This window comes from Amblyomma maculatum, unplaced genomic scaffold, assembly GCF_055883805.1.
Source record: "Amblyomma maculatum isolate TAMU_Amacu unplaced genomic scaffold, ASM5588380v1 scaffold_13, whole genome shotgun sequence".
In the NCBI taxonomy this organism is placed as follows: Eukaryota; Metazoa; Arthropoda; class Arachnida; order Ixodida; family Ixodidae; genus Amblyomma; species Amblyomma maculatum.
Window position 1 is genome coordinate 13,684,599 of NW_028146738.1, and position 27,894 is coordinate 13,712,492.

Consider the following 27,894-nt stretch of genomic DNA (forward strand, 5'->3'; position numbering starts at 1 on the left):
GCTTTGGGGCGGCCAGTTTGGTTTACTTGGCAGGTTTTCAGTTACTATAAATAATCGTTCCGTTAAGCCACAAGATTTGCTGTCTGGGCATTTGTTGCATTGCAGTTTGTGCTCGTATTTGTAATGCAGTGTCTGTGAGGTGTCCTGGCGGCGATGGCCTACCTGAGAAAAGTGCCCGCCGCTGTGCGTATCGTCCCTCCGGTGGTTCGAGTGAGGCAGCAGTCCTCAACAATAGCGAGTGCCGTGCCGTATGAAACTCTTGAAGGAAAACAAGTTAAGATTCCAGCCGCAGTGCCCGCTTCGGCAGATGTCGTCATAATTGGTAAGACACCAACGACGTCTACAAGGAACCGGAAATTAGTTCCATGTCGTGTCAGATCGGAAGACAACGCCAAATGCGGTGTTCATTTAGACCTTTAGACACTTATGCTTTAGACGTCCTATAATAGATGAATGCGAAATGCTGTGGACACAAAAATGTTACTGAAATACCGGATGCGCTATGCGCACGGAGCGGAAAACAACGCCGCATCGCGTCGGCTGGGGGCGGTGCATGTTCGGCTTCGGCGCCTGCATGTATGCCCGTGTCGGCTTTTTTGTTTTTTTTTTTGTTTCTCGCTCTGTGGTTCATGTCAACGCCTCCTCTACTTTGAAAAGTAAAGAAGGTGCTGTTCATGCTTGCTGCCTCAGGACTACTTGGAGCATCAGTCTGCATTTTCTGGCTGTAATCATGCTTGCTGATGGACGCGAAACGCAAGAAACCCGGAAGGCGCCTGTGTTTTCGTACGACATTATTCCACTTTATGCAATGCCAGGTGGACTCCGTGGCGTTACGGGGATGCAACAGTGTCATATCTCTGGACTTGATGAACGCCGTAGTGAAGTAGAGTGCTATCAGCAGTCGAACGGTCGAACGAGCCATGCACTGAAGCACCGCGATGTTTCCACAAGTTTCTTGCGGTCAGAGGGGGTCCAAAGCGTTGGGCAGCGGCTGTTAAGCGGGAAAAGTTCGGTTGGTTCGGTGACGGGCGACACATCGGCTAAGAATTAATAACACCTGCAACCTTTCCCTTACTCTTGACGTGAGTTTTAGGTGAGACATCGGGCATGCACCGCTGACTGGACTTCCTGATGGGGCGTAATTCATGTCACCGACGAGCGGCCCCTGTCATCTTGTTAAGAGGCCTTAACTCGATGCGTCAGTGAAGTCTAAAAATGTCGCGGAAGCTAGCTAGCTTACGACCGTGCTCGTGCGTCTTACGTGATAACTTCGAATATTGCAGGAGCATCCCGAAATTTGTGAACAGCCGATCGCACAGTGAAAGAGAAATAAAACCGTTCAGAAATAAAAGTAAAGCAATATGCTTTAAATAAAGGGTCATCGTCTCCAAATAAAGGGCCAGTAAATGCGAATAGCGGGCTACATGAACAAAACAGAAGAGTGAGAAAACGAAACAAAAATAACGAAAACGCGTGTCATGCTTCTAAAGGATTAAGACTTCGCTGATCATTTGTACAGTGATTTCAGGAAAAAGTACTTAGCCAGCGCCTACACTAGTGAAGCAGATTTGTGTGCATAGCACATTTTCTCACATTTAGACTATGTTCACAATTTGTGTATGTTGACCGAAGCAGCTGCGGGCCCATTTTGTGCCCATAACATCACCGTAAAATAAAACTTGATATGGGATGCGTTCCTTTGTTTGAAGTGAATTAAGGACCCATTGCTGGAGCTGTAGACAAAACAGCACCTGATAGCTGCATTTATTTGAAGTGGATATCGGATACTGACCACTTGCTCAAATCTGTTAAACTGCGATATCTTGGGATGTCGAAACTTCGTTAAGTTAGAAAGCTTACTTGTGTCCAATGCATTAGAAATCAACCAAAAGTTTTAGCAGACTAATCTTCACTTCTCACTATGCAATGCCTGGCATTATGTCAAAGGCAGTGGTGTTAGTGATTTTAGAGCAGCAATCTGGGCTAGTAGGTTCATTTGCAGCAGTGGAAAAAAAAAAAAAAATGCAAACATCTCTGCACTGCCAAGAGGAATGCATCTGTTTTCCATCCCTTTATTCTGATCTATTTTGTTGCTTTTTTCATTGTAGCTAATATTGGTTATTGACACCCAGATGCATTGTTTTTCTAGCAGTGAACAGTACACAATATTTGATCAACCCAAAATGAGTAAGGCTGGATTCTCATACAAATGCAATATTTTTGGTTAGTTACATGACTGGAAGGATTCTTTTTTCTTTTTCAAAGGAATTTTGCATGGCAGAAAATGAGTGTGTGTAACACTGTCCTGCAGTTTTGTACCTCTGATTGTGTGTTGATTGGGCATAGAAGTGATTTTCATAGAAATCGTGTTCAGGCCGAGTCGTCCGGCATAGAGATGTTTCTGCTATTTCTTAAAGTACATTTAGAACACTATTTTCTGCATCAGGTGGTGGTATAATTGGATGCAGCACACTTTACCACCTCACCAAGCTGGGCTGCAACAGTGCTGTGCTACTTGAGAGGGACCGTTTGACTGCAGGTACAACTTGGCATACAGCTGGTGCGTATATTGCTGAAGCTGCATTTTGTTTAATGTTAATTTCTCTCATTCATTAATTTGTGTCCTCATGCTCTCATCGAGATGTTGGGGCCTTAAAATATTCATTGCTTTCTTGTATGCTGCTTGAGAACAAATGCAGCAAGTTACATTTGTCGTACAACCTTCATGTGCCAGCAAATGAAAAATGGTGCACCAATGTACCATGCTTTTGCATGCTGAATATTACCAAACCATCAAGCAAACCGTTCAGTATTTTAGAGCATAAGCAACATTACGCAGGGTGCAGCCTCACTGGGTCTGAATGACCTTGAGTAGTGACGGATGCTGCACTTTGCTTTCCCCCAAAACCAATTTAAGCAAAGTATATTAAAAAATGTGAAATGAAAAGGCGGGGTGAGTCTCACAAGATGTTTGCAGCAATTGCGAAAGGTAGAGGCACCAATCAGGATCACGCTCACTACAATAGGCAGTTGTGCTCCTACGCGGGGGGTGACAGTAGCACTGTTCTCTGTTATAATGCGCACGGGCAAAGGCACTTAGGAGCACAATTGCAAGGGTTCCTCTGCCTTTTGCAGTGCTGCAGGTATCTTGTGAGAGTGTAGGTGTACACTGAAGAGTGATACTATGCTTTCCTTTTCCCAGAAACTAACTTAAACAAAAAATAAAAAAAATTGTGGAATTAAAAGGTGGTGTTACAGACACTATCATGTCTGCTATTAAAGTGCCCCTGAAATCCTACTTGGGTAAACTTTTAATAGAAGCAATTCATAAAGTGGTCTTTGTGAGTATTGTCAGATTTGAAAGGTTCACATGGAGTCGATAATTTGCAAATACTTTTTAAAAAGTGCTCCTGGCGACCGCTCGCGGCAGATTTTAGCGACACCGCCACATGCAGGCCTCCCCACTGATGTCAGGGGGGCTGCTGGGCATGCCTACTCATTTTGCGCTCCCAAGTTAGGCAGGTGGGACAGGCTATGGTGGGGTGACGTCACGCTAGCACGGGTCGAGTTGAGGGGGAAGAGGAGGAGCATCATGTTCGATTACGGATATGTTCGGTGCTAATGAAGTTAGCCCAAAAATTTTTCCGTTGCAGAGAGGATTGCTTGGCGCGTTTCATAACTCTAGTAAATAGCTTTTCATGGGCCCTTTAAGGCGAAGCTTGAGCATTCCTCTAATTCAAACTGTGTTCAACATTGTTCAACCTTGAAAAATCATGATTAACAGAGCTTTTGCTCATCTAACTAGGTTCGAGCCATGCTTAAGCTTTGGCATTTTTTTTTAATCATCTCTGTTAGTGGCCCTTTTTGGGGTTCTGCACATTTTTGCAAGTGCAGGCGTACAATTTGGCGTAGACATTTTTGATGGGAAGAAATGAATTTGAAAAATTGTTTAGCCTTTTACATCAGTCAGCTTCCTCGTAACGCTTCTCGAAGCAATTTTCAATTCTAATGCGTTTTGTTATACGTCAGAAAGACTGGTATGGCTTGGTATATACTGTTTTGTTTTTTTTTTAAATAAGTTACTGATACCTGTGTCTAACCATTGTTTTCTACAGAATCAGAGGTAAAACAGTTGTAAAAGTGCTCATTCAGTTTCTACAACCATTCTGAGGAATCCAGTTATGCTATTTGTATATTTATGGCATATAAAGGATTAAATTAATAGACCAAATACACAGCTTTCATCTGTACCTCCCATCTGGGCCTTGTAAAACATCCCCTGTAGCCTGTTTTGATCTAGGAGCTAATAGATATCCACTACATTTAAATTGAAACTGCTCTGATGTGCATATACATTCTTAAAATGATATAGCTAACGAAGTACCTTTACTGCACAATTGCAGCACGTATGCCTTTAGAAAAGTGTTCTACAATGCACCTCAAACAATGAGGCTGCTGCTTTTGTGATGCGGAAAAAATGTGCTACAACCTTGGCATTCTGGGCATATTATCTGGCTTATCCCATAGTTGGGACACACTGCCTCCACACTACCAAGTTCTTGCAGCCTGTGACCTCTCTTGTACAGTTTCATAAGGCGCCAACACAAAGACAGCATACTGCACAAGAACACCTAGCACTGAACGGAAATATGAAGCTCATTTATTGCAGACAGCTTAAACATGGAGTCATATGTTAGAAGCGCAGTAGTACTAGAGGGCTTAGGAATAAAAAATGCACATCAGTTTTACTTATGATTTTTACGCTATATGCACTGCCCTAAAAAAAGAAAAAAAAAAAACGCTCTGCAAACAGTATTATTACACTGATTCCTTAATTGTACGCACTGCACTACACTCTAGAGATGCAGTCATATCATTACTTGCAAATATCTTACTCTATAACAGCAGCCATGGCACTAATAGAAGTTGCTCTCGAGTCATATCAGACTTGCTGGCAATGTGACAAGGGCTGTCTATGCTGCTCAAGCTTGTACCGGAAAATTGAGAAGCAAATATACTGTACAAAAATTTCATGAAGATAGTGCAGCATGAACGGAGATATGAGTGGCACTGTAAATGCAGTAATGGAGTAAATTATTCACTGCACTGGGTAAAGCACTTTTGAAAGCCTTAATGAGTGGATATAAACCAACATGCATGATGCATTTAGTGAATACATGGTCTCAGTAAACCGCATGTTGTTGTCATAGCAGAACTTGGCTGCAAAACTGGGGAAAAAAAGTACTTGGCACAATTTTATAATGAACAGTTTCTTTTCCACCTTAGAGTTCTAGGAGAACCCTATTATTGTTTCTTGTGTAAGAGTACGTTCAGTCTGAGGTCGGTGTTCTGGTCGAACGTTTAACTAGCGCGTCAGTCTTTTGCGTCTTCTTCTTTGTCAACCGTCTTCTTCGTAGCACGCGCCTTTTCGACATACGCTTGTCGTCTTTGTCACCGTCGATAGTCACCGAGCGTTGGTGTGACACTACAATTATCCCCGGGAGAAAAAGGAGGTCACTGAGCAATTCTTTAGGTGAACCGTGGCGCAGAACGAGATGGTGCAGGACGAAAGACGAATCCTTAAAAAGAAAGGCCTTTAATTAAAATAGACTGTGACATTTTTAAGATGTTTGGCCTCTTTAACACAAAAACAGACATATCACAGCTTGTGTTTTGTCCATGATACTCTTACCCACATATTTGTAGTGATACCCAGCACAACGCATAGAGTAGTGTATTAGTATACATTATCAATATGAGTTCCTTATCATGATCATGTTTAGATCTGTTGTTTAGATAATGTTGATAATTGCATGTTTGCAATTATGTTTGCAATTGCAAGCATGTTTAGATAATTGTTGAAAGCATATTGCTTGTAGTCATTGAAAATGGAGGCAAACAGTTCTTAATCAGTTACACCTTGCACATTTTGTTTTGTCTCATGAACAGCTTTGGCATTCGTGGCTGTAGATGACCAGGTAAAGAACGGACACCTGGAGCCAGTAAAAGCTTAGGGAAAATGCTGTACCGCTTTGCTTAAAGTAGTTTGCCGAAAGCACTTTAGGATCTGATACATGTGCAAATGTGTTTTCCAACTACCCCTTAATTGTGCAGGGCTCATATGGCGGCTGCGACCAAATGACACTGATATCCAAATCTTAAATCACACTCGCCACTTGCTGATGAATGTTCTGGAAAAGGAGACTGGTGTCCATCCTGGGTTTATCAACAATGGTGGTCTTTTCATTGCCAATTCGAAAGAGCGCCTTGACGAGTACAGGAGGCTCATGACGGTGGGTTACTGCTGTTGTCTGTATTCTGTTTTATTGCGGTTCACTGCTCCTGTAATCCTAAAATCATGTACACTTGTTAATTTGAGTGTATGTAAAGGAATAAGCGATGTAACCCTGCCCGTCCACATTTCCTATGACACAATGAGCTGTAAATTGCAGATTTTAAAGTAACAAGAGGCAACACTTTTTGTCCCTTTTTAACCACAGCACGTGAAATTTTAGAGGATATATTCGTGCCCATCTGATTAGAGTCCACCTGAAAATAATAGCTTCTGCTTATTGGCACTAGCTAAGATTCTAGATTATGTCTCTAAAAAAAAGAAAGCGAACTTATTGATGGACAAGAAGCATAAGAAGGTTCCATTTATTATTAAATTATTAATATTTACATTTTAATTTTATTACAGCTAATAATACTAAGTATGAATTGGATGGAAGCATATTAAAGTTGCTTTCCTCCTAGCTAAGCAGAAAAGGGTGTATTTAAATATACTTACAATTCATAGCAAGATATGGTAAAATGTGATTGCAAGTGGCATAAATAGTTTTCTCTCTGAATTGGACTATACTTTTCTTGCAAAAGGTTTAGGGGTATGTAACTGCTAGTAATTGGATTTAATAGCTTCTGTAGCGAGTAATTTAAATGCTGAAAAAGAGTATAAAGCTTAAAAAGGAATTGCGCTAAAAAAGACACGGATGAGAAGAGGACATAGACGGGCACAAACTCGTGACTGATTTTATTCAGAAAGAACACAAATATATATATATACTTTGATGCTTATTCAATCATTGCCTAAGCGCACATGCTAGGAACGTTTTCTCTTTCTTATACAATTTAATAGTAGAATCGCTTACGCATTCATCACCTGACTTATCACCTGTGCCTTTAGCACAGACTCAGAGTGGATAGGTAAAGCCAGGTTACAGTCCTATCGGCGACATACTTCCCAAGCAGTCGAATTTTGGTGCAAGTGCCTTTTGCTGCGCCTTCCAAAAGGCAGGCCTAGGGAAAAAAGTCTTGGCTGTGCGATTTCTCTGCTGGCCGACACTGAACTACCACCCAAGGTAGCCGATGAGCTAAAGAAAGGCCCGAAGTTCAGCATGAAGCCTGATGTGTCAGCGCACGAGTTGCTGTCGTTGAATCGACAAGTGGCGCGCAAAGCTAGTGAAGAGGACCGTGAAAGGCGTCTTCTTGATGGGGTTGATTGCCTGCTGCGGATGGCCACCAAGCCTCAAGTATTTCGGGCCGAACACAATCAACTGTGGAAAAGGAAGCCGAAAAAGTTCTCTTTCTTCAGAAAACATCAGCTGATGCTTCTGCAGGCAGACTAAGAGGGAGGATTTGCCGTGCTACCAGTGGGGATGTTTCACGACAAGGCCGTTGAAGCCATCAGAAGGAACTTTGTTACCAAAAACGTGAGGACATCCAAGGTAAAGGCTCAAGCCATAGAACTGTGCAAGGACTTGGCTTTAGGCAGACTTTTAAGAGCTGTTAACAACTGAAGCGCAATAGCCTAGAACTGTTTTTTACCGTGAAGACGCACAAATATGACAAGCTGTTCCGGTGTATTGTGAGTGAAAGGGATACATGGCAACGGGAGATTAGCTCTTTCCTCCAGAAGTGTTTAAACAATGTAGTTACACAAGAACCTTTTGTTGTAAAGAATTCAGGTGATGTGGTCTCTTTCTACAGGGTTCCTCATCTTTAGGTTACACTGTCTCTTTTGACTTAGAGAACCTATTCTTTTCTATAGTGCATGATGCCCTATTTTGTGCAGTTAGGTCTTGCATCGACGATAATGGTGTCATAGATTTTCAGAACACCAGTGGCCTTACCCTCGACAATTTCATGAGGCTACTAGAATTTTATCTTGAATCCACTTTTGTAACTTTTGACAACCATTTTTGTGTTCAACGTCAGGGCATTTGCATTGGGTCTTGTGTGGCACCTGTACTGGCTAACATTGTCTTGGCCAGCATTGATCGTGATCTGGTGTGCTATTTGGATGACAAGATAGTTCTTAAATTTTTTAGATATGTGGACGATTATTTGGTGATCCTTAAGAAGCAACCCGGTTTGACACACACGGTCACCGTGCAAGAGACGTTAGGTCTAAACGACACGGGAGGGGTCTAACCTTTACCCACAAATTACGTGAACAAGATAGATTGCAGTTTTTAGATATTAACATCACTTTAACACCAGATTACACATGCTGGATGTACTCACCACGAGCCCGAAAAGACCTGTTGCCATTTGAGTCTGCTCATTCTAAGACGGTAAAACGTGCCATTGTTATGCTGTGCCTGAAAGAAGCCTTGCAGAAATTATGTGTTCACCTGGTAAATGACAGCCTCAACAATCAGGTTGCCAGGCCTGTTAAAGCAGGTGTTTGTGTGTACTGTGCGACACCACGGACCCCAGCACCCATGCTTAGCCGTGCGTGGCATCGTCGTGTCTGGGGAAAAGGGGATCCTGGTGGTTGAGCCGATCCTGAGTGTTCGGACCTTTAAGGCCCCTCGGTGGAGGCAATGCACCACTTTGGCCCACGCTTCTCACAGGCGGCACCTCCGGGCCGACTCACCCGGGGGAAATCGGCAGTCGCCTTTTCCTATCCTCCCCTCCATCTTTCACTTTCCTATCTTCCATCATACAACTCTCCTGTCCTCTACTCTCTTGTTTTTCCTTACTTCCTGGCAGCAAGGGTTAACCGTGTGTGGAGTAACTACCCTGTGTTACCCCATATTAGGTTATAGTTATGGTGTACAGCTGGCGGAGGCAGGACTTGTTCGGAGTTTCCTGTCCCGTCCCCTTGTTGGGCTCCATGGTGGGTGGCTGGCACCATGGCCGAACAGCATACCTCTTTATGGATTCCTCCCCAAAACCAAATGATCGCCTTAAAAAAAGGCGGACTGAAACAGCATCTGACTTTTTCTGCAAAAAACCAGAAGTGTTCATCAAGTTCCACATAATCCACAGTGAAAAACCAGCCCGTACAATATCCCCATTCCTTGTCTCTAAGACTCTTACCCAAACCCTAGGACGAGGATACAAAGTATCTAAACTAGCCAGTGGCGACCTACTGGAAGTCCGAGACCATGTCCAATGCGTGAAAGTTGCACAGCTTGAGAACTTTGGGGAAATCCCCATTACAGTATCTGCACACAGATCCCTGAACTTTGTCCGTGAAGTGATATCAGAAAGCGACTTCTTGAACCTCACAGAGGAAGAAATGCTGGAGGGACTACAAGAACAAAATGTGACTAATGTGCACCGAATCAAAATAAGAAAAGACAACAAGGAAATACCTACCAAACACATTGTCCTGACTTTTGCAACCTCCAAACTTCCTGAATCAATTGAAGTAGGGTACATCAAAGTAAATGTTCGACACTACATACCCAACCCCAGATGCTGCTTTAACTGCCAACGTTTCGGTCATGGCTCACAGAGTTGCCGCGGCCGCAGAACATGTGCTAGATGTGCTGCAAAGGACCATGTATCCGATGACTGTACTGCTGCGCCGCATTGTGCAAACTGCGAGGGGGACCACCCCGCATACTCTAGGTCATGCCAGTTGTGGAAAAAAGAAAAGGAAATTATAACAATGAAAACAACCGAAAACATCAGCTTCAAAGAAGCACGTCAACGAGTCAAAGACAAAAACCCGTTTGTTTTCACAGCGAAAGCAAACTACTCCAAGGTGGCATGGGGGGGCGACGCGCCACACTTGGATCTAGTTCCTGCTCAGGCTATGCCGTAAGCAGGAGCACCTCCGCCTCAAACAGGGACAGCAAAAGCTGCCCTGTCAGCTAAGAAACAGGGCCCGCCGGCCCCTCTACCGGCTGCCCAAAAGGCTTCTTTGCAGAAGGAGAAGCCTGAAATCTCTTCTCCCGCAGCTCGTCTGCGAACCTCCAGCACCTCCGAGCAGGCGATGGATACTACCCCTCACTCGCCCCCGCTCCAGCTCCAAAATTGGATAATCCGGAAACCTAAGTTTTTAGCTCCATCTTCACAAATCATTAAACATGGCATTTCTGGTCCACTGGAACTGCCGTGGACTCATTAGAAACTACAGTGATGTAACCAATCTTTTAAATTCACTTGCCCCGGTTGCTCATGTTTACAGGAGACAAACCTAGGGCCTAAACACACAAACATTCCAAAAAAGTATAAAGTCTTTCGCTGTGATCGACAGCAAGCAAATAGGTTATCCGGAGGTGTTGCTATTATTATTCAGAATTCAATTGCAACTCATCAAATTGACCTCAAAACTAATTATGAGGCTGTTGCGGTCACTATCCTGCACTACAAAACTATAACATTATGTTCTGTATACCTTGAACCTCATTCTAATGTCACGCTTCATGACCTGGAATCACTTTTTAAACAGCTACCAGAGCCATATCTGGCAGTTGAAGATTTTAATGCACATTCCACTTTTTGAGGAAGTAAACAAACCGATAGCAGGGGTCATATTTTAGATTTTATTTTGTACAATGATGTTTGCCTGCTCAATACTGGCAAACCTACTTACTGCTCGCCAAGTACTGGAGCAATGAGTTGCTTAGATCTGTCTTTTAGTTCACCATCAATTTTTACAGATTTTAAATGGGATGTTCAGGACAATCCACAGGGGAGTGATCATTTCCCTGTCACAATCAGCTTAACACCTTCACCAGCTATCACACTTAACAAACCACGACGGTGGAAGCTTCACCTAGCTAACTGGCCATTATTTCAATCAAAAGCTAACCTTGAAAACATTTATTCAGATCACCTCAGCGTAGATGAGCTGAACGAAAAGATTACAACTTGCATTATAGCTGCAGCATACTTAGCTATCCCACAGTCCTCAGGAGCTGTGCAAAAAAATCACAAGATCTGGTATTCGTGAGAATGTAAAGAAGCAAAAAGAAAACAAAACAAAGCGTGGGGAATTTTTCGCAGGCACCCCACGGATGAAAATCTCACATATTTTAAGCAGGCAAGAGCCAAAGCACGATATGTCCGCCGCAATGCCGAAAGGTCTTCCTGGCAAAGATATGTCTTCCATAAATAGTTCAATCACATCTAAAAAAATGTGGGAGCAAGTTCGTAAACTTGACGAAACCTTCTCTCCTTTCACAATTCCATTTCTTACAGATCCCAGCAAGCAAACGAGCATAGAAGAACAGGCAGACATTTTAGGCGAACACTTTTCTTCAATATCAAGTTTATTACACTACACAAAATGCTTCTTAAAATACAAAACTTCAGCTGAAAAACAAAGACTTCCAACAAGTGGGAGTGGAAATGAAGCTTACAACTCTTTGCTCACAGTACAAGAAATAAATACCACTTTAGCTGCTGATAAAAAGACGGCGCCTGGCCCGGACGAAATATACTATGAAATGCTAGCACATCTGTCCACACCTGCGATAGGAGCCATTGTGAATTTTTTCAATAAGATATGGGTATCTGGAAAGATCCCAGAGGCATGGAAGAAAGCATTTATTGTGCCTTTCCTGAAGCCAGGAAAGCCACTCACTGCCCCCAGTAGTTATAGACCTATAGATAGCCCTTACAAGTTGCCTTGCAAAATCATTTGAAAGTGTTTTAAATATTAGGCTAACCTTCGTTCTTCAATCTCGGGACCTTCTAGATATCCACCAGTGTGGTTTTAAAAAAGCATGTTCTACAATGGACCATTTAGTCCACCTTGAAAACACTGTCCGAGAAGCATTTGTTCATAAGCAGCACTGTCTTGCAGTCTTCTTCGATATGGAGAAGGCATACGATACGACATGGAGATTCGGCATCCTTCGTGACCTAGCGGATTTGTGCATCCGTGGTAGAATGCTGAACTGTCTAAAAGACTTCCTTTCGAATCGTACATTTCGTGTGCGCCTAGGCTCAACTTTTTCAAGGAACTTCATGCAGGAGAATGGGGTGCCACAAGGCTGTATATTAAGTACAACTCTCTTTGTGGTAAAAATGAATTCTTTAAATAAAATAATCCCGAAATCTGTAATGTATTCACTATATGTCGACGACCTACAGATAGCATACACATCCTCCAATGTATCGACATGTGAAAGACAAGTGCAGCTTACTATAAACAAGCTGGCGACATGCGCAGATCAAAATGGATTTCAGTTTTCACCACAAAAAGCAGTGGCTGTTCTATTCTCTCTGCGACGAGGGTTACAAACCGACCCTAACCTGCACCTAAATGAAACAATACTTCCAGTAAAAAACGAGTACAAATTTCTTGATGTAACTTTTGACAAGAAACTCAGTTTTCTACCACATATCAACAACCTCAAAAAGAAAGCTTCCCGATCCCTGAACATACTGAAAGTGCTATCACACAAACGCTGGGGCTCTGACAGAACATGTCCTATGCGTGTCTATCACTCAGTAGTACGCTCTTCCCTGGACTATGGATGTGTTGTGTATGGGTCAGCAAGACCATCTTAAAACGTCTAGATCCTGTGCAAAACCTTGGCCTGCGGCTTACAACTGGCGCATACAGAACATCCCCCGTAAATAGCCTCCATGTCGAAACAAATGAACCACCCCTCGCAGACAGAAAAACAATGCTTACGTGTGCTTAAGTGCTAAAAATAAGGTCCATCCCAAAACACCTCTGCTACTCTGTAGTCACTAAGTGCCCATCTAGAACACTTTTCAACAATAAACTACTAGCAATAAGACCCCTAATTCTCCGTTATGAATAGATATGCCGGGAACTAAAGATACATGATACACTTCCAAACATTGTTCATAGTCCCGAACAAATTGCCCCTTGGTACAGCTTCCCTTCTGTATGCGACCTCTCACTAACACAGTTTCGTAAAAAGCAGACACCACCTGATCATATAATACAAGAATTCCTAGCCTTGAAGGAAAAGTACAAAAACCACACTGCATTTTATACAGACGGTTCTAAAACAACTTTTTACGTTGGTAGTGGTGTAGTGGAGGAAAAACTTGAAAAAACAGTTAGGCTACCTCTGTGTGCAACAGCTTTTACTGCCGAATGTTATGCCATCTCCTTAGCTGCGGAAAAGCTAGTAAAGTGCAACGTTGAAAAAAGTATAATATACACACTCATTTAGTGTGATCACAGCACTACACGCCAGAAATGCAACACAACCTTTATTAGGAAATATAATACATTGCATAAAAACAGCTGAAACACGGGGACACGAAATTAATTTCTGCTGGGTGCCAAGTCACGTAGGTATAAATGGAAATGGAAAGAGCTGATGCGTGTGCTGCAGCCGCCCAGAATGCAAAAATAGAACAAGTAAATGTACCTCATAGAGATGTCATAAAATATATACAAAGAAAATTGAAAGAGATATGGCAAGATTCATGGGACAAAGAAAATAAGTTACACGTACTGAAGTTCGTGGTAGAGGAATGGAAAACGTAGCCACCAAGAGCGTTTCATTGAAGTGGTTCTATGTAGCCTTCGTATCGGTCACACACACACCTTACACATATTTATTAACAAAACACGATCAGCCTACTTGTGAAGAATGTGGAGACGTGCTCACAATCAACCATATCCTAATCAGTTGTACAAGACTTGAAGATCTACGACAGAAGCACTTCCAAAACTTTACAATGAACATATACCATTCCACCCAAGCTTACTTTTAGGAGAAAGGTCACTCATTGATATTTCCTGCATATTTTCGTTCCTAAAAGAAGCAAAGTATCTAAATAAGTTATAGAACCTATAATAACTTCTTAAAGCCCTTAACAAAGTCCAGATTCTAAACCTTGCTTTTGGCGCATGATGGCCTTAGTTGCCTATGTGCCATAAAACACAACACAGGTTGCCAGGTTACAGAAAGCTGGGTTTCCTGTTTCAGTCGTAGCTGCTGTGGCAGAGAAGCTTGTGCAAAGTCTGAAATTCAGAACACCTCAAGAAGGTGGCGATCAACCGAAAACCAGACCGGCGGTTGTCCCCTATATTCATAGGGTTTTCTACAACCTAAAGAATAGCCAATCGCTACGGTGTGCCGGTGGTATTTTCTGCACCGCGCAGGTTGGCCTCTTTGTGTCCCCGGATTGTCTCCGGCGAGGAATGCGTGCGAGACTGCACGAAGCGTCACACCCCCCCAGTTTGTCAGGTGTTCTGTCGGGGTTGTGCATGAAGTTCCCCTGACATGTGGAAAAGTTTACATCGGCCAAACGGGCTGTTGTATAAATGAATGACTAAGGGAACATCAGCTTTCTATGAATAACGGAAAAGGGTCAAATTTGCCCTTACATTGCGGCGCATGCCCTTTGGCTACGCCAGATAAAGCATGCTAGCCTTTGCTGGCTAGAACCAAAATCTTAAGGCGCAGCCGTAACCAGATAGCACGTGCACTCGCAGAGGCTTTTTTCATTGATAAGTCAGGTGATGAATGCGTAAGCGATTCTACTATCAAATTGTATAAGAAAGAGAAAACTTTCCTGGCATATGCGCTTAGGCAATGATTGAATAAGCATCAAGGTATATATATATATTTGTGTTCTTTCTGAATAAAATCAGTCGCGAGTTTGTGGCCTTCCGTGTCCTCTTCTCGTCCGTGTCTTTATTAGTGCAATTCCCTTGTTTAGGTATGTAGGAGCGACTCGCCCAACAACTTGCTCTCTTAAATAGTATAAAGCTTAAATTGTGACTGATATAAACTTGAAGAATGAGCATGCCAAACTTGTGCTCACTACTTTAATGGCAGTGGAATTTATTCATATAACTGGAAAAAGTTGGCCGAGCTGTGCCAAAGGTATATGCGTATTCTAGTGGAATGCACATCTGAGGACTTGTTCAAATGATAAAATGTTTTCACCCCCAATCGGAAAAGATGATGCCAGTTAAATATTTACTTTTTCCTCATAACACTGCACAAGCTTCACCCAAATGTGGTGCTCTGTGTACAGACAGCAGGCTTGAGTTTCAGTCATGCTAATGAGGATTTGCAGTGAGAACCATGTATCAGACCTCTGCATATGAAAATGTTTGTTTTAATGGGTCTCTATTTGAAGTCTGAAATGAAAAAAAAAAAAATCAATGGGAATATTGCTCAGGGAAAGGTGTGGGTAGGAAGGATTTATTTTCCTTAAGGTATGTCAAGCTTGGTTGCAGCAGGAGAGTATGTGGGACATTTGCAGAGCTTTTTCTGCATTTACCTCTTTCTTTATTATGCCCATTTAGTATTATGGTAGGACGCAAATTAAAGAGACAGCAGTTTTTAACTATGGGTGGTGGTACGAGTCTTGTGCTACTGCGGCAGCTGGAAGGGGCAGTGTGGCGGGCGGGAATGTGCGACTGTTCAGGTTTACATGATGACACTCTCGAGGGAGCCACTAGCAGCGGGGTAGCTATTCTAGTGCACTTAAAAAGCCGTGTGGCATACACGGTGAGCAGACATTTTGACTGCTCGCTTTGCATTAGCAGTGCTTTGCGAAGAACTTATTTTTTGTCTTCAAATATAGAAAAGAATTTGGACAACTGTTCTTCACGAGAGCAAGGACTTGGAAGCTCATGATAATATTTGGTGCCCATATGCAGACTGCCTGTTTTCTCGCATCTTCTTGTCTTGACCTAGAGCAAAATGAATTGAATATGCAATTAGAAAAGGGCATTCACTAATAAATTTTATCAATAGATCATCCAGCTGCAACCATTTATAAGATCGAAAAAAAAAAAAAAACTTGGCACCTGTCCTGTGCTATCTTCATTGTGGTTATAGTGGAAATGCAATGCAAACTGCAGTTGAAAAAGTTCCTGGCATGTTTTGTGGTTGCATAGGAACGCAATTGGAAGTTTCCTTTTTGCGTGTAGAAATTCATGAAGGCAGGGTTCAAGCTTTAAAATGCACTTAAAAGAGTGCGTTGTTGGGTGAGTCGGTCAGACATATCTTCAAGGTATACTGCGCACACACAAAACAAGGACGAGAAGGGTACACAACAAGCGCTTGTTGTGTACCCTTCTCGTCCTTGTTTTGTGTGTGCGCAGTATACCTTGGAAGATTTAAAATACTTTTGTTTGCTTTTAGCACGCCATTTGTTCAGGGTACAGCCATTTATTCTAATCAAGGAATTTACTGGTTTGTTTTGGTGTACGAAGTTTCTAAAGTTCCAAAGGCTATGAGAGATGCCGTAGTCGAGGGCTCCGGTAATTTCAACGACCTGGGGTTCTTAATGTGCACTGACATCGCATAACATACGGGCGCCTAGCTTTTCGTCTCCAATGAAAAGCGGCCACCGAGGCTGGGATTCGATCCCGCATCCTTGGGCACAGTAGTCGAGCACCCTAACCACTGCACCACCCCGGCGGTGCACAGTTACTACCTGTCAGAACAATAACAAACTCCAAAACAGTTCTGATGCCTTCGGGCTTTCAAGCTAAAGAGATTTGACATTAGCCATAAAATAAGGCTGCATATATTGCAAGCTCAGATTATCTTTGACTCTCACAGTAAAAATAAATGCAGACCGAGTGTGAGCTGAATTATGGTGGTATCTTTAGGGTTTTTAAGTGCCCTTGACACTATCTTGATTTCTCTCGCTTATTTATCGCATTTTATTATAAGTGCAGCCTCGTGACTACAGTTAGTTGAAATGTTATCATGGGTAGGTGACGGCTAGGCCAGCAAAAAAAAGACGGTTTTCAATGAAAATTAACTTCACTAGGTGAAACTGTGCATTGAATATTAACTGAACTTGTTGGTTGCGACAGCAACAAATGTGCTAGATAGTTGTTGAAGAGAACATAGTTCATTGATCCTATAGCTGCACTGCATGGGATTCAGATTGATATTTGACTATACCCAACTTAAAAAGGCAGCAGTTGCTATGTTGGGGCAGTGGTATGTGGCATGTGTATTACTCTGCAGAACATTAAGTAGAACCAGTTTTTGATATGACTATACCACACAAGCTAGAGACATCAAAATTCTTGATCTATTAAATTGGTCTGATGGTTAGCTGTAATTTTTTTTTTTGTTAACTAGAAAAAGCCTCAACAGTGGACTAGTTTCTTTCACAGAGAAATTGTACGGGGTGGTTACTGTGGACTTGAGATGTACCCCAACTATGGTCTCTCATATTTTATTGAAACCATGCCATAGTTTGACTGCATGGTGACAGTACCGTGCACTTAGCGGCATAATTCTGCGGTGTGGATCAGGCAGACACCATGGTCGAGCGTGATGGCAGCATGCCTATATGGGCTGCATGCTTTTATAGTGTAGCTCTACTCTTCGCGCTGAAAGTTCCCAATTCCGGGGTGGTCCTCCTTCCCACACCACTGTCCACTTTTTCGCACAGAGAACAAGAGAAATAGTTCGCAGAGAGATAAAGGCCAGTATAATAATTTAGCCATGCTTAACAGAGCCTAAGCTTGGATAACTAGATTTTACTGCAATTTCTCTCCGTGTGCTACTATTGCTCGCTGTGCCAGTCTCCTCGTGGGCGCAGCGGATGTGAGCATGTGCCCTATGGCTACGCTGTGTGGTGATTATTTTCTTTGGTGGGCAGTTTCGGGGATAACTGAAACAGAATTGCGGCTGTCTTACAGCAGGGAAGCGCCTTGCTTGTGTCATGGACTTCCCTTAGATGATGGATTCATTTATGGACTTGTGTGTTCTCAGTAGAAAGTCTACACAGGCAGCTGGAATCGTATTATCCTGGCTAAGTATTGAGGCAGTAAGGGAGGGTGCTACAATAGGGATTAGAGAATAATAACAATAATACATCACTTGTGACAACAGGAGAGAGTGCTATGGCGGACTCTCGGTATACAGGATGCTTTTTAACCATTGAAAAACCTGTATTTAAAACTGTGAGAGATACTTCTGCACAGTCTGTGCTGGTGGGTTTTACAATATGCAAGGTGGTCGTCGTGTGCGTCTGGGGTCTCAAACGTGTGGCTCATGGAGCAGTGTGACGCAGCTTGCCTCATTGCACTGCCTTCCCAAACACTTCAACCTTTGTTTCGAAAGCACATGCCAGCTTCTCAAGTCACCTTTACTACTAGGCTCTTTAACTTCAGCTAAAAGCCCTTGTGTCCAGGCGATGTGTTTTCGGCTGCCTTGAAGAGCAAGGCACTGGACAACTAGCCCTCTTTTATCTCATAGTCCAAATTTTTTCTTTTAAGAATAAGTGAGCGTGGTATTTATTAATCCTCGTGCTCTTTCAATAGCACTTTCCAAAACACCTTGAAGTGGTACTCATCCGGCATTTAGGCAGATTCTAGAGCACGTTCCTTTTCTTTTCCACGAAGAATGGGAGGGCAGGGTTTCGGAAAGACAGGTTTTGGCTGCTGCCTACTTATTTTATTGTTATTTATTGTTCATAGATTTCTGTGGTTTTATTTACTGTTTTTATTCTTATTTTTTACTTTCTGGCTCCAGACCATCGAGGAGCAGCATTTTGAGACCCCTGATGTACAGATAACCTTGGTTATTAGACAAAGGATGATAATTTCCTAATTAGGTTTCTTAATTTTGGTTTTAGAGGGTACCATAATATTGAAAAAAGCAATGGCCTTCGTCGAAGTATTTTTCCCAAGAAACGTTTTTGCTCGCGTAAGTGCTATTTGAAACTTCCATGAAGAACCAAAGTTGGTTGAAGTTGAAAAGATTTAAATCAAATGTGGAAGAAGATGCAATGACAGAGTAAGAAAAAATGGGATGGTTTGAATGTTTTACTTTACCATTATTGCTGTTTCAGCGAAAATTCTTTTCTGTACTTTCACCTTTCATATGTGGAGTAATTCAGTCTTGTTAAAGAACTTTTTAAGACACTGTTTCAGAGTTTGCAAAAAAAGGGAATTTTTTTCTGCTATTCAGGCTTATATTTGGAACCGAGGCCTTCCAGATAAAAATGATTTATTTTTGTATTATTACGACGAACGCTGTGACGAAAGACTACGAAGCGTGGTGTGAACACATGGTGCAAACGTGCTAGAGAGAATAAAGAGGAATGGGCGTGGCCGGTCGGGTTCTGCCAGAGCTCCTGGTTCCTGGTGCGCCTTTTACTGGGCAGGCGCGCGAGCCCGTTACAGTATACATTAGCTTCTTATCCTGTAATCCAGCTTTATATGTGAGTAAATTTTGTTTGAGGAGAGAAAAAATTCTTGAAAGTCATAACTAGCCACACTGGCAAGTATTGCCAAATTGCGTGTTGACTGCAAAACATGTATGTGCCACCCAATATTCTGACACAAACATGCCCTCTGACCCTTTACCAAATATGACCACTTGCCACTTGAAAGACTTAGGCACTTATGGTATATGTTAGGGAGTTAATTTGACAGTTAAAGGGTCAGTATACACCTGATGGATGACAAGACCAACGTAATGGTTGATTTGCCCTGCAGTAATCAATCTGAATGCCGCTGATGATAGCTGTGAATAAGTGTTCCGATTGCTGCATCGTAAGCGGCGTTTTTCTGCTTGTTTGCTGGCCATTACTAAGGTGGTGACTCAAGGTATTGACTCACTTGCTGCAGCTGTGGTTACAAAAATGTAAAACTCACTTGTGAGCTGCTTAAGGCAGCCTTGGGTGGAGCTTGTAATATATGTGGTGTCGAGAGAACTAACATGTCGAGCACCACTTGCCCTTTGTGAAATTTTCTTCTGTAAGTTGTGAGAAATGTCAAAGGTGGGGGCAGTGGAACTGCATTAAATTATTCTAGTTGAGAGGCAGGTCTGGCATTGCTACACTTCACTTATTGTATATCTTCTTCCAATTTTTGTTACTATCTTATTTTTAGATTCTTTGTCTCTCTGCAACAGATTGGCAAGGCATTTGGTATCGAGTCTTACGTGCTGAGCCCTGAAGAGACCAAGAAGCTGTATCCACTGATGAATGTTGATGATCTGTATGGAACCTTGTACAGCCCTGGTGATGGTACTGTGGACCCTGCTGGCTTCTGCACAGCCCTCACAAGGGCGGCCACTGCTAGGGGAGCAAAGGTGAGTGGCATCATCTTTCTTGGCAGAGATAAGTTCAAGATTCCAACATTTTTGCAGGTGATCGAGAAGTGCCCTGTGGTGGGAATAGAGACACGTGTTGATGATTTTGGCACAAGGCGTGTGTCTGGAGTTCAGACGGCAGCTGGAATGATCAGCACAAAAGCCCTCATCAACTGCACAGGTGCGATTCACGGGAAGTTTTGGCCTGGGCAGCAGTGTGCACCTGTTCTTTTGCTGAGGTGGTTCGTGATCACTGCTTGTTTTTGGCTCCTGTTATTTGATGCTATGAAAGGTGTTTTCATTTGTATGCGGCCACTATCTAACCATTTAGACAGCATATGTATACTATTTTTAATTTGTGGGTGGGAACTAAAAGCGCTGTGAACACAGGCATAATGTTGGAACTGATAAAAGGGAGTTGTGGGATGGGATACTGAACCATACTTGTTGAAAGTTGCGAGCACATAGAGAGGCAAAAATGTTTCATTAATAGGCAATACCTGCAAGGAGTGTGCAGAGTTCAAATTTCTCCTAAATAGGGGTTAAAGAGCCTGGCTTATGGGTACACTGTGACTGGTGGCTCTTGTGTTGAGCAGTTATGGAATGTGTGTGTATTCACTGAGCAGTAAGGCATGATGTAATGGTGGGTTTTCTCTATAGCTTTTTGCAGCATTGCCTGCATTGTCTTTTTTTTTTTTTTTGCCTGGTATTTTGTTCTTAGAGGGAAAAAGTGTTTACAGTGCTACAAAAGTCATTAAGCTGTACTCAGACTCTTTTGCTTATGTGTCACCTAGGTTTTTACTAGTATAAAAATATCTCATTAAGTTTTATTTTCCGTTCAAATCCTGCCTATGGAAGGCTTTTCAGAGTGAAACGAAGCAGCTTGAACTGCATTTGTATAACCTATGTTATAGAAATAAAGGGTCAGAGTAACGGCTTCAGTAAAGCTGCTGTTGCTCATGTTCATAGGTGTACTTGAACTCTTATTGTTCCTGGCTTGATGCAGTATGACTAAATGTTTCCATTTTATTCTGTTGATGTTTCAAGTGTGTACTACATTCTGTATATAGTAGTTTTCATGACTGCAGTGTCGATTCAAACTTTGCATTTCTCAGTGAAACATATAATGTGCAATTTTATAAGAGCACGCGCAGGTGTGAGAGCAGTACAAAAGGGTCCTTTCATACTTGCATGAATTTGTTTTGTACATGCTTTGCTGAAAAAAAATATTTTGGTTGCACATTAGCTTCGTTTGAAAAGCTTGGTAGCAAGCTGTGCCTACCAGGCTAGCCCTGTTGCATGTCTAGTGCTGCACCATGCAGGGGCCTGGGCACCGTCCATTGGTGCCATGGTTGGCGTACCGGTACCCTTGGTGGCCATGAAGCATGCTTACGTGGTCACCAATCGCATAGAGGGCATCCAGAACATGCCCAATGTGCGGGACCATGACCTCTCCCTCTACCTGCGCCTGCAGGGGGATGCCCTGTCGGTTGGAGGCTATGAGCCAAACCCTATCTTCATAGATCAGGTGTGCTGCCCTTTCCTACTGTTGAAGAGGAATGTGGCTGTTGGTGGTGGGAAGCAGTTCATCATTCACAATGGCCTTCCAGCGATTATCATCTGTATAACGGAAGGCCATCCAGCTGACACCATATGAAGCTAGTGGCACTGAACAAAACAAAACATTTCTTTGGCTTTTAACTTGCATCTAAAAGAATGGACAATTAATTTTGAAGAGATTGACAACTGACCAAAATGAGTCACGAGGTTATGAGGAAAATTAAAACAATTTTATCTCATATTGAACTGAGCACTGAAATAGAAAAAGGAAAGATCTATTATTTTAATATAACATTGAGAATTGCATAGAAGAAACTGAAGTGCCGTCTTGTGGTGAAACCTTGCCATTATTGGTGTATTTTACCATGTGACCATGTTTTTTTTTGGTAAGTGCAAAATGTGTAATTCAGAATGTTTTCTCATGTTTTATTATGGTGTATGTATGCTCTCTCCGTGTGTCTGCAATGAAAAATACATGCTCAATGTAGGACACTACGATAGACAGCGGCGGCCCATTCGATTCTTGAATACCGAGTGCTTAGTGAAGGTATCTGGCCCACACTCCTCTTATCGGTTTCACTGGTGTGAAATTCAGATGGCTCGCACTTCGCTCAGTCAATTTTAGCATACCAAGTGGTTGGTGAGAGAAACTAGTGTACACGCTCACTTCACGCCAAGTATTGGTGCTGTCAACTTTTGTCTCTAGGTAGCGTTACCTTGTTCTGCATTCTTTGATTGAGCGGTAGCCACGGTTCAGTAAAACATTTCTCAGCAAGGCGTACATCACTATTTCTTAACAGCTTTGAGTGTGGAAACTCAAATAAACACTGTTCTACATTAAAATGGTCTATAATTAATGTCCAGTTACAGGGACTATATCAGTTTTTTATTCACTTTTGCCGGTACTTTATAGCTGTAATTTTTTTATTTTTTTATTTTGGGGAAAAGAATTGGATGCTTAAAGTTCAGTTGTTGGTCCTTTTAATATCCTAACCTTGTCTCTTGTGCACTGACAGCACACGCAAGTTTTTGTAAACACCTCTAAACCAAGTGCACCTTTTGTACCACTCCTATCCTGGTCCTGGCCGGACTGATAGTATCTCAAATAAGTGCACCTGAGCTTATATGCATATCACAAAATGGTATCGATAAAATTTTTTGTGAAAGAGATGCCACAATATATGAATTTACCATTTTGTTCTTCTCTGCTTAGATTGCCAGGAGTGTGTGGGCTAAATAGCGGAACATTGTGTTGAATTCATGAGTACAGTATAAATGTTTTTCTACTGGTTTCTGTATTTTTTTTTGTATATAGGTGCCCACTGTGTTTCCTACTGTTTTAAAACCATAATGCATCAAATTTTTTTATCTCGCGCTTGTTGCGGTGATTTACTTGGCGTTCTTCAGGAGTGTTTTGGAGGTGGCAACCACATTTAGAGTATACTTAGCGGTAAATTTAGATTTATGAAGTTCGATTTCATAAACAGTATTCTAAGCAAGAAGACAAACTTTTGGTGTATGTTCCCCTATAACAAATTAAATTTTAATCAAACTGTATGAGTAAAGAGTGCAGGTAAGAGACAGTATTATGTGAGATTCCACCAGCTCACGGGCGCTTACGTAAAAATAAGCGATCTATCTTTTGAGTAGTGCCCACTCTTCTATTGGCAAGCAGACTTGGTTCCAGGCATTCGAAATGTTGGACAAAAGTTAACTTCCAGGATTTCATCACTAATAGTCCCTTGATTGTAGAAATGTAAATATACTAGAAGGTTCATTAAGAAAAAGTGCATGATGGTTGATTTTAGCTAACCTTTATAATTGATTGTCTAAGGCCCACAAAACCAGGTTCAAGTATTCAGGTCCATGCGGGAAATCAAGCGCGAAATTGAGAACTGCGCCGTCATTTGTGAAAGTTTATTACAACTTACAGAAATTTTAGGCTTGTTGCCATTGGGGTTAGTTTTTATACACAAATTTATCTATAGGTGCGTATCCTATATCTCTGGCAGCTCATGCTTTGGCTTCGCATTCGTAAATGTTTTGGTGGAGACCATTGCTTCAAGTGTGCTGGCAATTCAAGTATTTATGCGGGCAGAAATGAAAACTATATGTTTATATTTTTGCACTCCGTATCACATGCGCTGTGCCGGCTGTTACAGGGATAATTTCACGGCACTTGCAAGCATATCATCCGCCTGACAACAGGATGACCTTAAAATGTCATGATAGAACTGCACCTGAACTTGTTGAAGCATTTTATGCAAAAAAAGAAAAAAAGGTAAACATTACATTAATGACATGATGGTCTTGCATGAAAGCAAGATAAATTTAATTTTTATTTTTAGTAGCCCGATGATAATTTGTGATTTATGTCTTATCTGTGGAAGTCTGTTTGGGCACAGGTTTATATTGAGTACCCTTCAAACTGAACAAAGTGTTGTGCCTTGACACCCGCCCTGTCTTTTCTGTGTCCTTGGCTTTGGTTCGTGCTGTCGCTGTTGTCCAACAAGCCCAGCAGAGTATACTTCTATGGTGCTATCACCTTGTGAGTAATGAGTGGCCATTTGGGTCAAAATCAGCTATGCCAATTGCAACATTTTGATACGGTTCCATATGTGTGCGCCAAACTGCGCCATAAGCGTGACATTTGTTAAATTTGCGCCATGCTGCAGCAAAATGCCCGACTAGCTGCAAATGTTTGCTATACTCTTCTTGCGGCCGTGATATGGCAAATCACGATGTTTCAGACACTGCAGCACGCGTCACTGGCCATTTAGTTTTATTTTGAAATGGCTTCACGGCGTTCTAAAGCCTACTCATATTTTTCTCTCTTGCATCCACGTGCTTCCTCCGCTCTTAGAGTATACGGTTGCGGTTTGAGGATGCTGCACTGCACGAGTCAGTCTGCTGCTGCGGTGAAGCATCCCCATAATGCAAAGGGGCCGTTTTTGACGAGTCACCACAGCTGCTGCTTCGCACAGCAAAAAAGGTCGTGGTGGTTGTTGTGATTTTGGAGCAATACTTCAACACTGTGTTTTAAGCACCGCATGCTTCAGTGTATGTATCTCTAGTTTTTTATGCGGCTCATGGAAGTTTCTGATACCTCGCTGGGCCATTCATGTACAGCAAGGTTGTTTTTGTGCTGTCTCGTTGATAGACGCACCTTCCCGTCGTCAGATAGTGTAGGAGGTGCATCATGGCCTTATGTTCGTGCTAATATAACTTGAGGTGGTACACATGAAATTTATTTCGGGCGTCAACATCTTGGAGAACACACAGCAGCTTTGGAGCTTGAATTCCATAACACCACAATGGAGCCCAGGACTACCAAAATTAACATTTACAGATGTTGTAACATCGAAATACTATAAAGCCTACTCTATGCAAAGAAGATATAACCTAATATCCCGAGTTATTGCCCACCTCCCCTTAATCAAAATATCGAGTCAGAACCACCAAGTCATCGCCAGCCCCCCTAGAGAGCGTAAATCACGGGTGGAAGACACGCTCTCTCGTCAGTTTTCATTGCTTTCTTATCTTCTTTCGGCGTTTGCCCTTTTGCCTTTTAGTTGCTGTTTTCTTCTTCTCGTTTTTTCTTTTTGCTTTTGAATCAATATATATATATATATATATATATATATTTTTGTACTGTGCTCGCTTTTTGGCACAGACCGATTGCAAATGGCTCGGAAATGGGATCTTCTGGAGCTGCCCTCGCACAACACAAGCTACATGTGGATTTCGCAGACAGTAAAACATTGTTTTATGAGTCTTGCGAGTAAGATAATTGTTTCCGTGATTCAGATTGTCAAACTGCGCTAGATGCAAAAAAAAAAATTAAAATTAACCTCCTTGGTTTTATGGCTCTCATTGTGTTTTTGTTTTTTTTTAGTGCGATAGCATGCCTTGCAGAACAAAATGGTTATTTGCAAAAATAGGCACATGCTGGATTCCTAAACAAAATATACTAAGTGCTGGCGATAGGTGGCCGATTTCCTTTGGGTCTCATTCATACAGTCCGACATTCACATCCCTTCATTCTTTTGTGTCGAAAGTAAGTTTTCATCCCTGTTTAACAGCTCCAAAATTTGAATTCAGGCTGAAAAGTGCAATTGTTTTTTTTCCCTGTGAGCTGCTCCGAATGTGGTTATTGCTGCTCCAAAAATTGATACAAATCCTATTTCACCCCTCTTTATGTGGTTTCTGAGTGTATTTTCATATCCACAGGGCTGGTTTAACCGATCCTTTGTGCCATGTATTTTGGGAGGACCCACTCCTGCATTCCGGGCCTTCAAAAACCGACTGTTGCAGATAGCCAATGCTACAAACACAACAGCACACCTGTCCTCTTCTGTAAAAGTATGCGTAAAATTGAGTTTCAACGAATGATTTATAGATGATAGCATCAGTCCAAAACTTTTTTTTTTTTTTATCAGAGTAGATTCTACTTGTAAGGAGTGAGCAAAAGATTCAACACAAGTGTACTCTGGTGTGGCAAAGGGTTTGAATAGAGATTCTCCCAGGTACGCTTATGCCTAGCATTCAAAGGGTTAAGGTTCTGCATTTGTTGAAGCACTGCCTGTTGTAAGTTTTTATCTTATGCTGGCTTGGTCACTCTGGAGTTGTACTTTCTTTCAGTTCTTCATTGCTCACCTGTCTAAACAAACTTATCGTTAGTGACTACATGATAATGTAGCTCAACGGTATCAGACTGTTTAGGCTGAACATTTACACTATAAGAGAAGCAAGCACTATTGGAACTGCCCCGTACCCTCGTTCAGTAAGGGGGAAAACGTTCTGAATAGCTTGCCAGACGAGTTCTTTAAATGGATCCTAAAAAAATTTTTCAAAGTTTTTCTCCTGTGCTTGTGCTCTTTAGTGCCTTTTTTTTGTCTGTGCAATTTGATTTTTCTTTCTTTTCTCCTGGCAGTTGCCTGAAGATTTTGCCTTTGGGCTTTTTGACCTCGACTGGGATGTCTTTGGGACGCACATTGAGAGTGGCATACATAGAGTGCCAGTGCTTGAACAGACGGGCATCAAATCAACAGTTTGTGGACCTGGTAAGGGTACTTGTATCGGCGCTGCACTATCTTGCACCTGCACTGTATAAATCACACGGAGTTTATTGGCCTGGGATTATGATTAGTGGAAGCCCTTCCTTCCTGCATCTAGTTGCCTGCACTCTGTACTCGTAGTGTTCCTCAGTGTTGTTTAATGAAACAAAACTGGAAGCCATGCTCTGTGTGTGCCTTGCCGTGCATGGTGTGTCTGCAGAGCGTATTGTGTGGACCTATGTTGGGTGCTCTTTCACGTAATGTGGTAGCTTACGAATTTATGCTAAAAAGTATTTGGCAGGTAATGGAGGCAAGAATTATAAATATAGCAATTGGCAGTGCGCATGTATGCGGGTGACAATTCGCAATTTGCAAATGCCGTGGCAATGTGCACACCAAGGGGACTTCATCATTTGGAGACTAGTGTAGTAATAAGTGATATTCTAATGTTTTGGCTCTTTTGCCTTTCTTTTTTTTTTTTTTTTCCCCATGTCAACTGCCATTGACCAATGATATAACAGTCTGGAGAAATGTTGTTCCTCTCAGGCACTTCATTCTAAAACCTAGTTACATTATATATTCCGATATATTCATATTTGAACATTAGTGTATGGGAACAACAGTGTGCAGGAGCATGATTGTAATGTAGTATATTAATAGTGCTCTTAATGTTTGGGGTCCTTCTCAGGCAGAAATAGTGGCTTCTTAGAGTTCATTTTATGAACCATTAGGAACATTAAATTGTTTCTCATGGTTCATTGTGGGGTGCTGCATGCAGAGGTAAAAGTGCTGCTCTATTTGCTCCATTCTGCTCCAAACTGCTTCTCCTGATCCATCCTGCTCCAAAATACAATATTGCTCCAAAATGCTCCAAACCGGCTGCCTCAGTATTTTGCCATCAAATTTAGTGCAACATGATTTGCCGCATTATGAGCTAGAAAAGCATGGAGCATATTGAATGTTTTGTTCACAAGTAGATTTAAAATGATCCACAAGTGATTGGAGGGGATTAATAG

The 27,894-nt window shown here is 42.1% G+C and overlaps 1 protein-coding gene across 7 annotated transcripts in view; it reads left to right on the forward strand.

The window, feature by feature from the left end:
- Positions 1 to 27,894, forward strand: part of Sardh (Sarcosine dehydrogenase) — a 99,482-nt gene that overhangs the window by 833 nt on the left and 70,755 nt on the right. For 2 of the 7 annotated variants that reach the window (XM_084586018.1, XM_084586016.1), the window contains exons 2-8: positions 130 to 322; positions 2,447 to 2,560; positions 6,115 to 6,293; positions 20,082 to 20,261; positions 20,319 to 20,442; positions 21,584 to 21,789; positions 26,755 to 26,884. In XM_084586018.1, coding sequence (XP_084442144.1) covers positions 154 to 322; positions 2,447 to 2,560; positions 6,115 to 6,293; positions 20,082 to 20,261; positions 20,319 to 20,442; positions 21,584 to 21,789; positions 26,755 to 26,884 — 1,102 coding nt within the window. In that variant the 5' untranslated portion in view covers positions 130 to 153. Of the gene's footprint in view, positions 1 to 16; positions 323 to 617; positions 784 to 2,446; positions 2,561 to 6,114; positions 6,294 to 20,059; positions 20,262 to 20,318; positions 20,443 to 21,583; positions 21,790 to 26,754; positions 26,885 to 27,894 lie in introns of those variants that run through there. The other 5 variants (XM_084586017.1, XM_084586019.1, XM_084586022.1 and 2 more) reach the window with 5 other exon arrangements.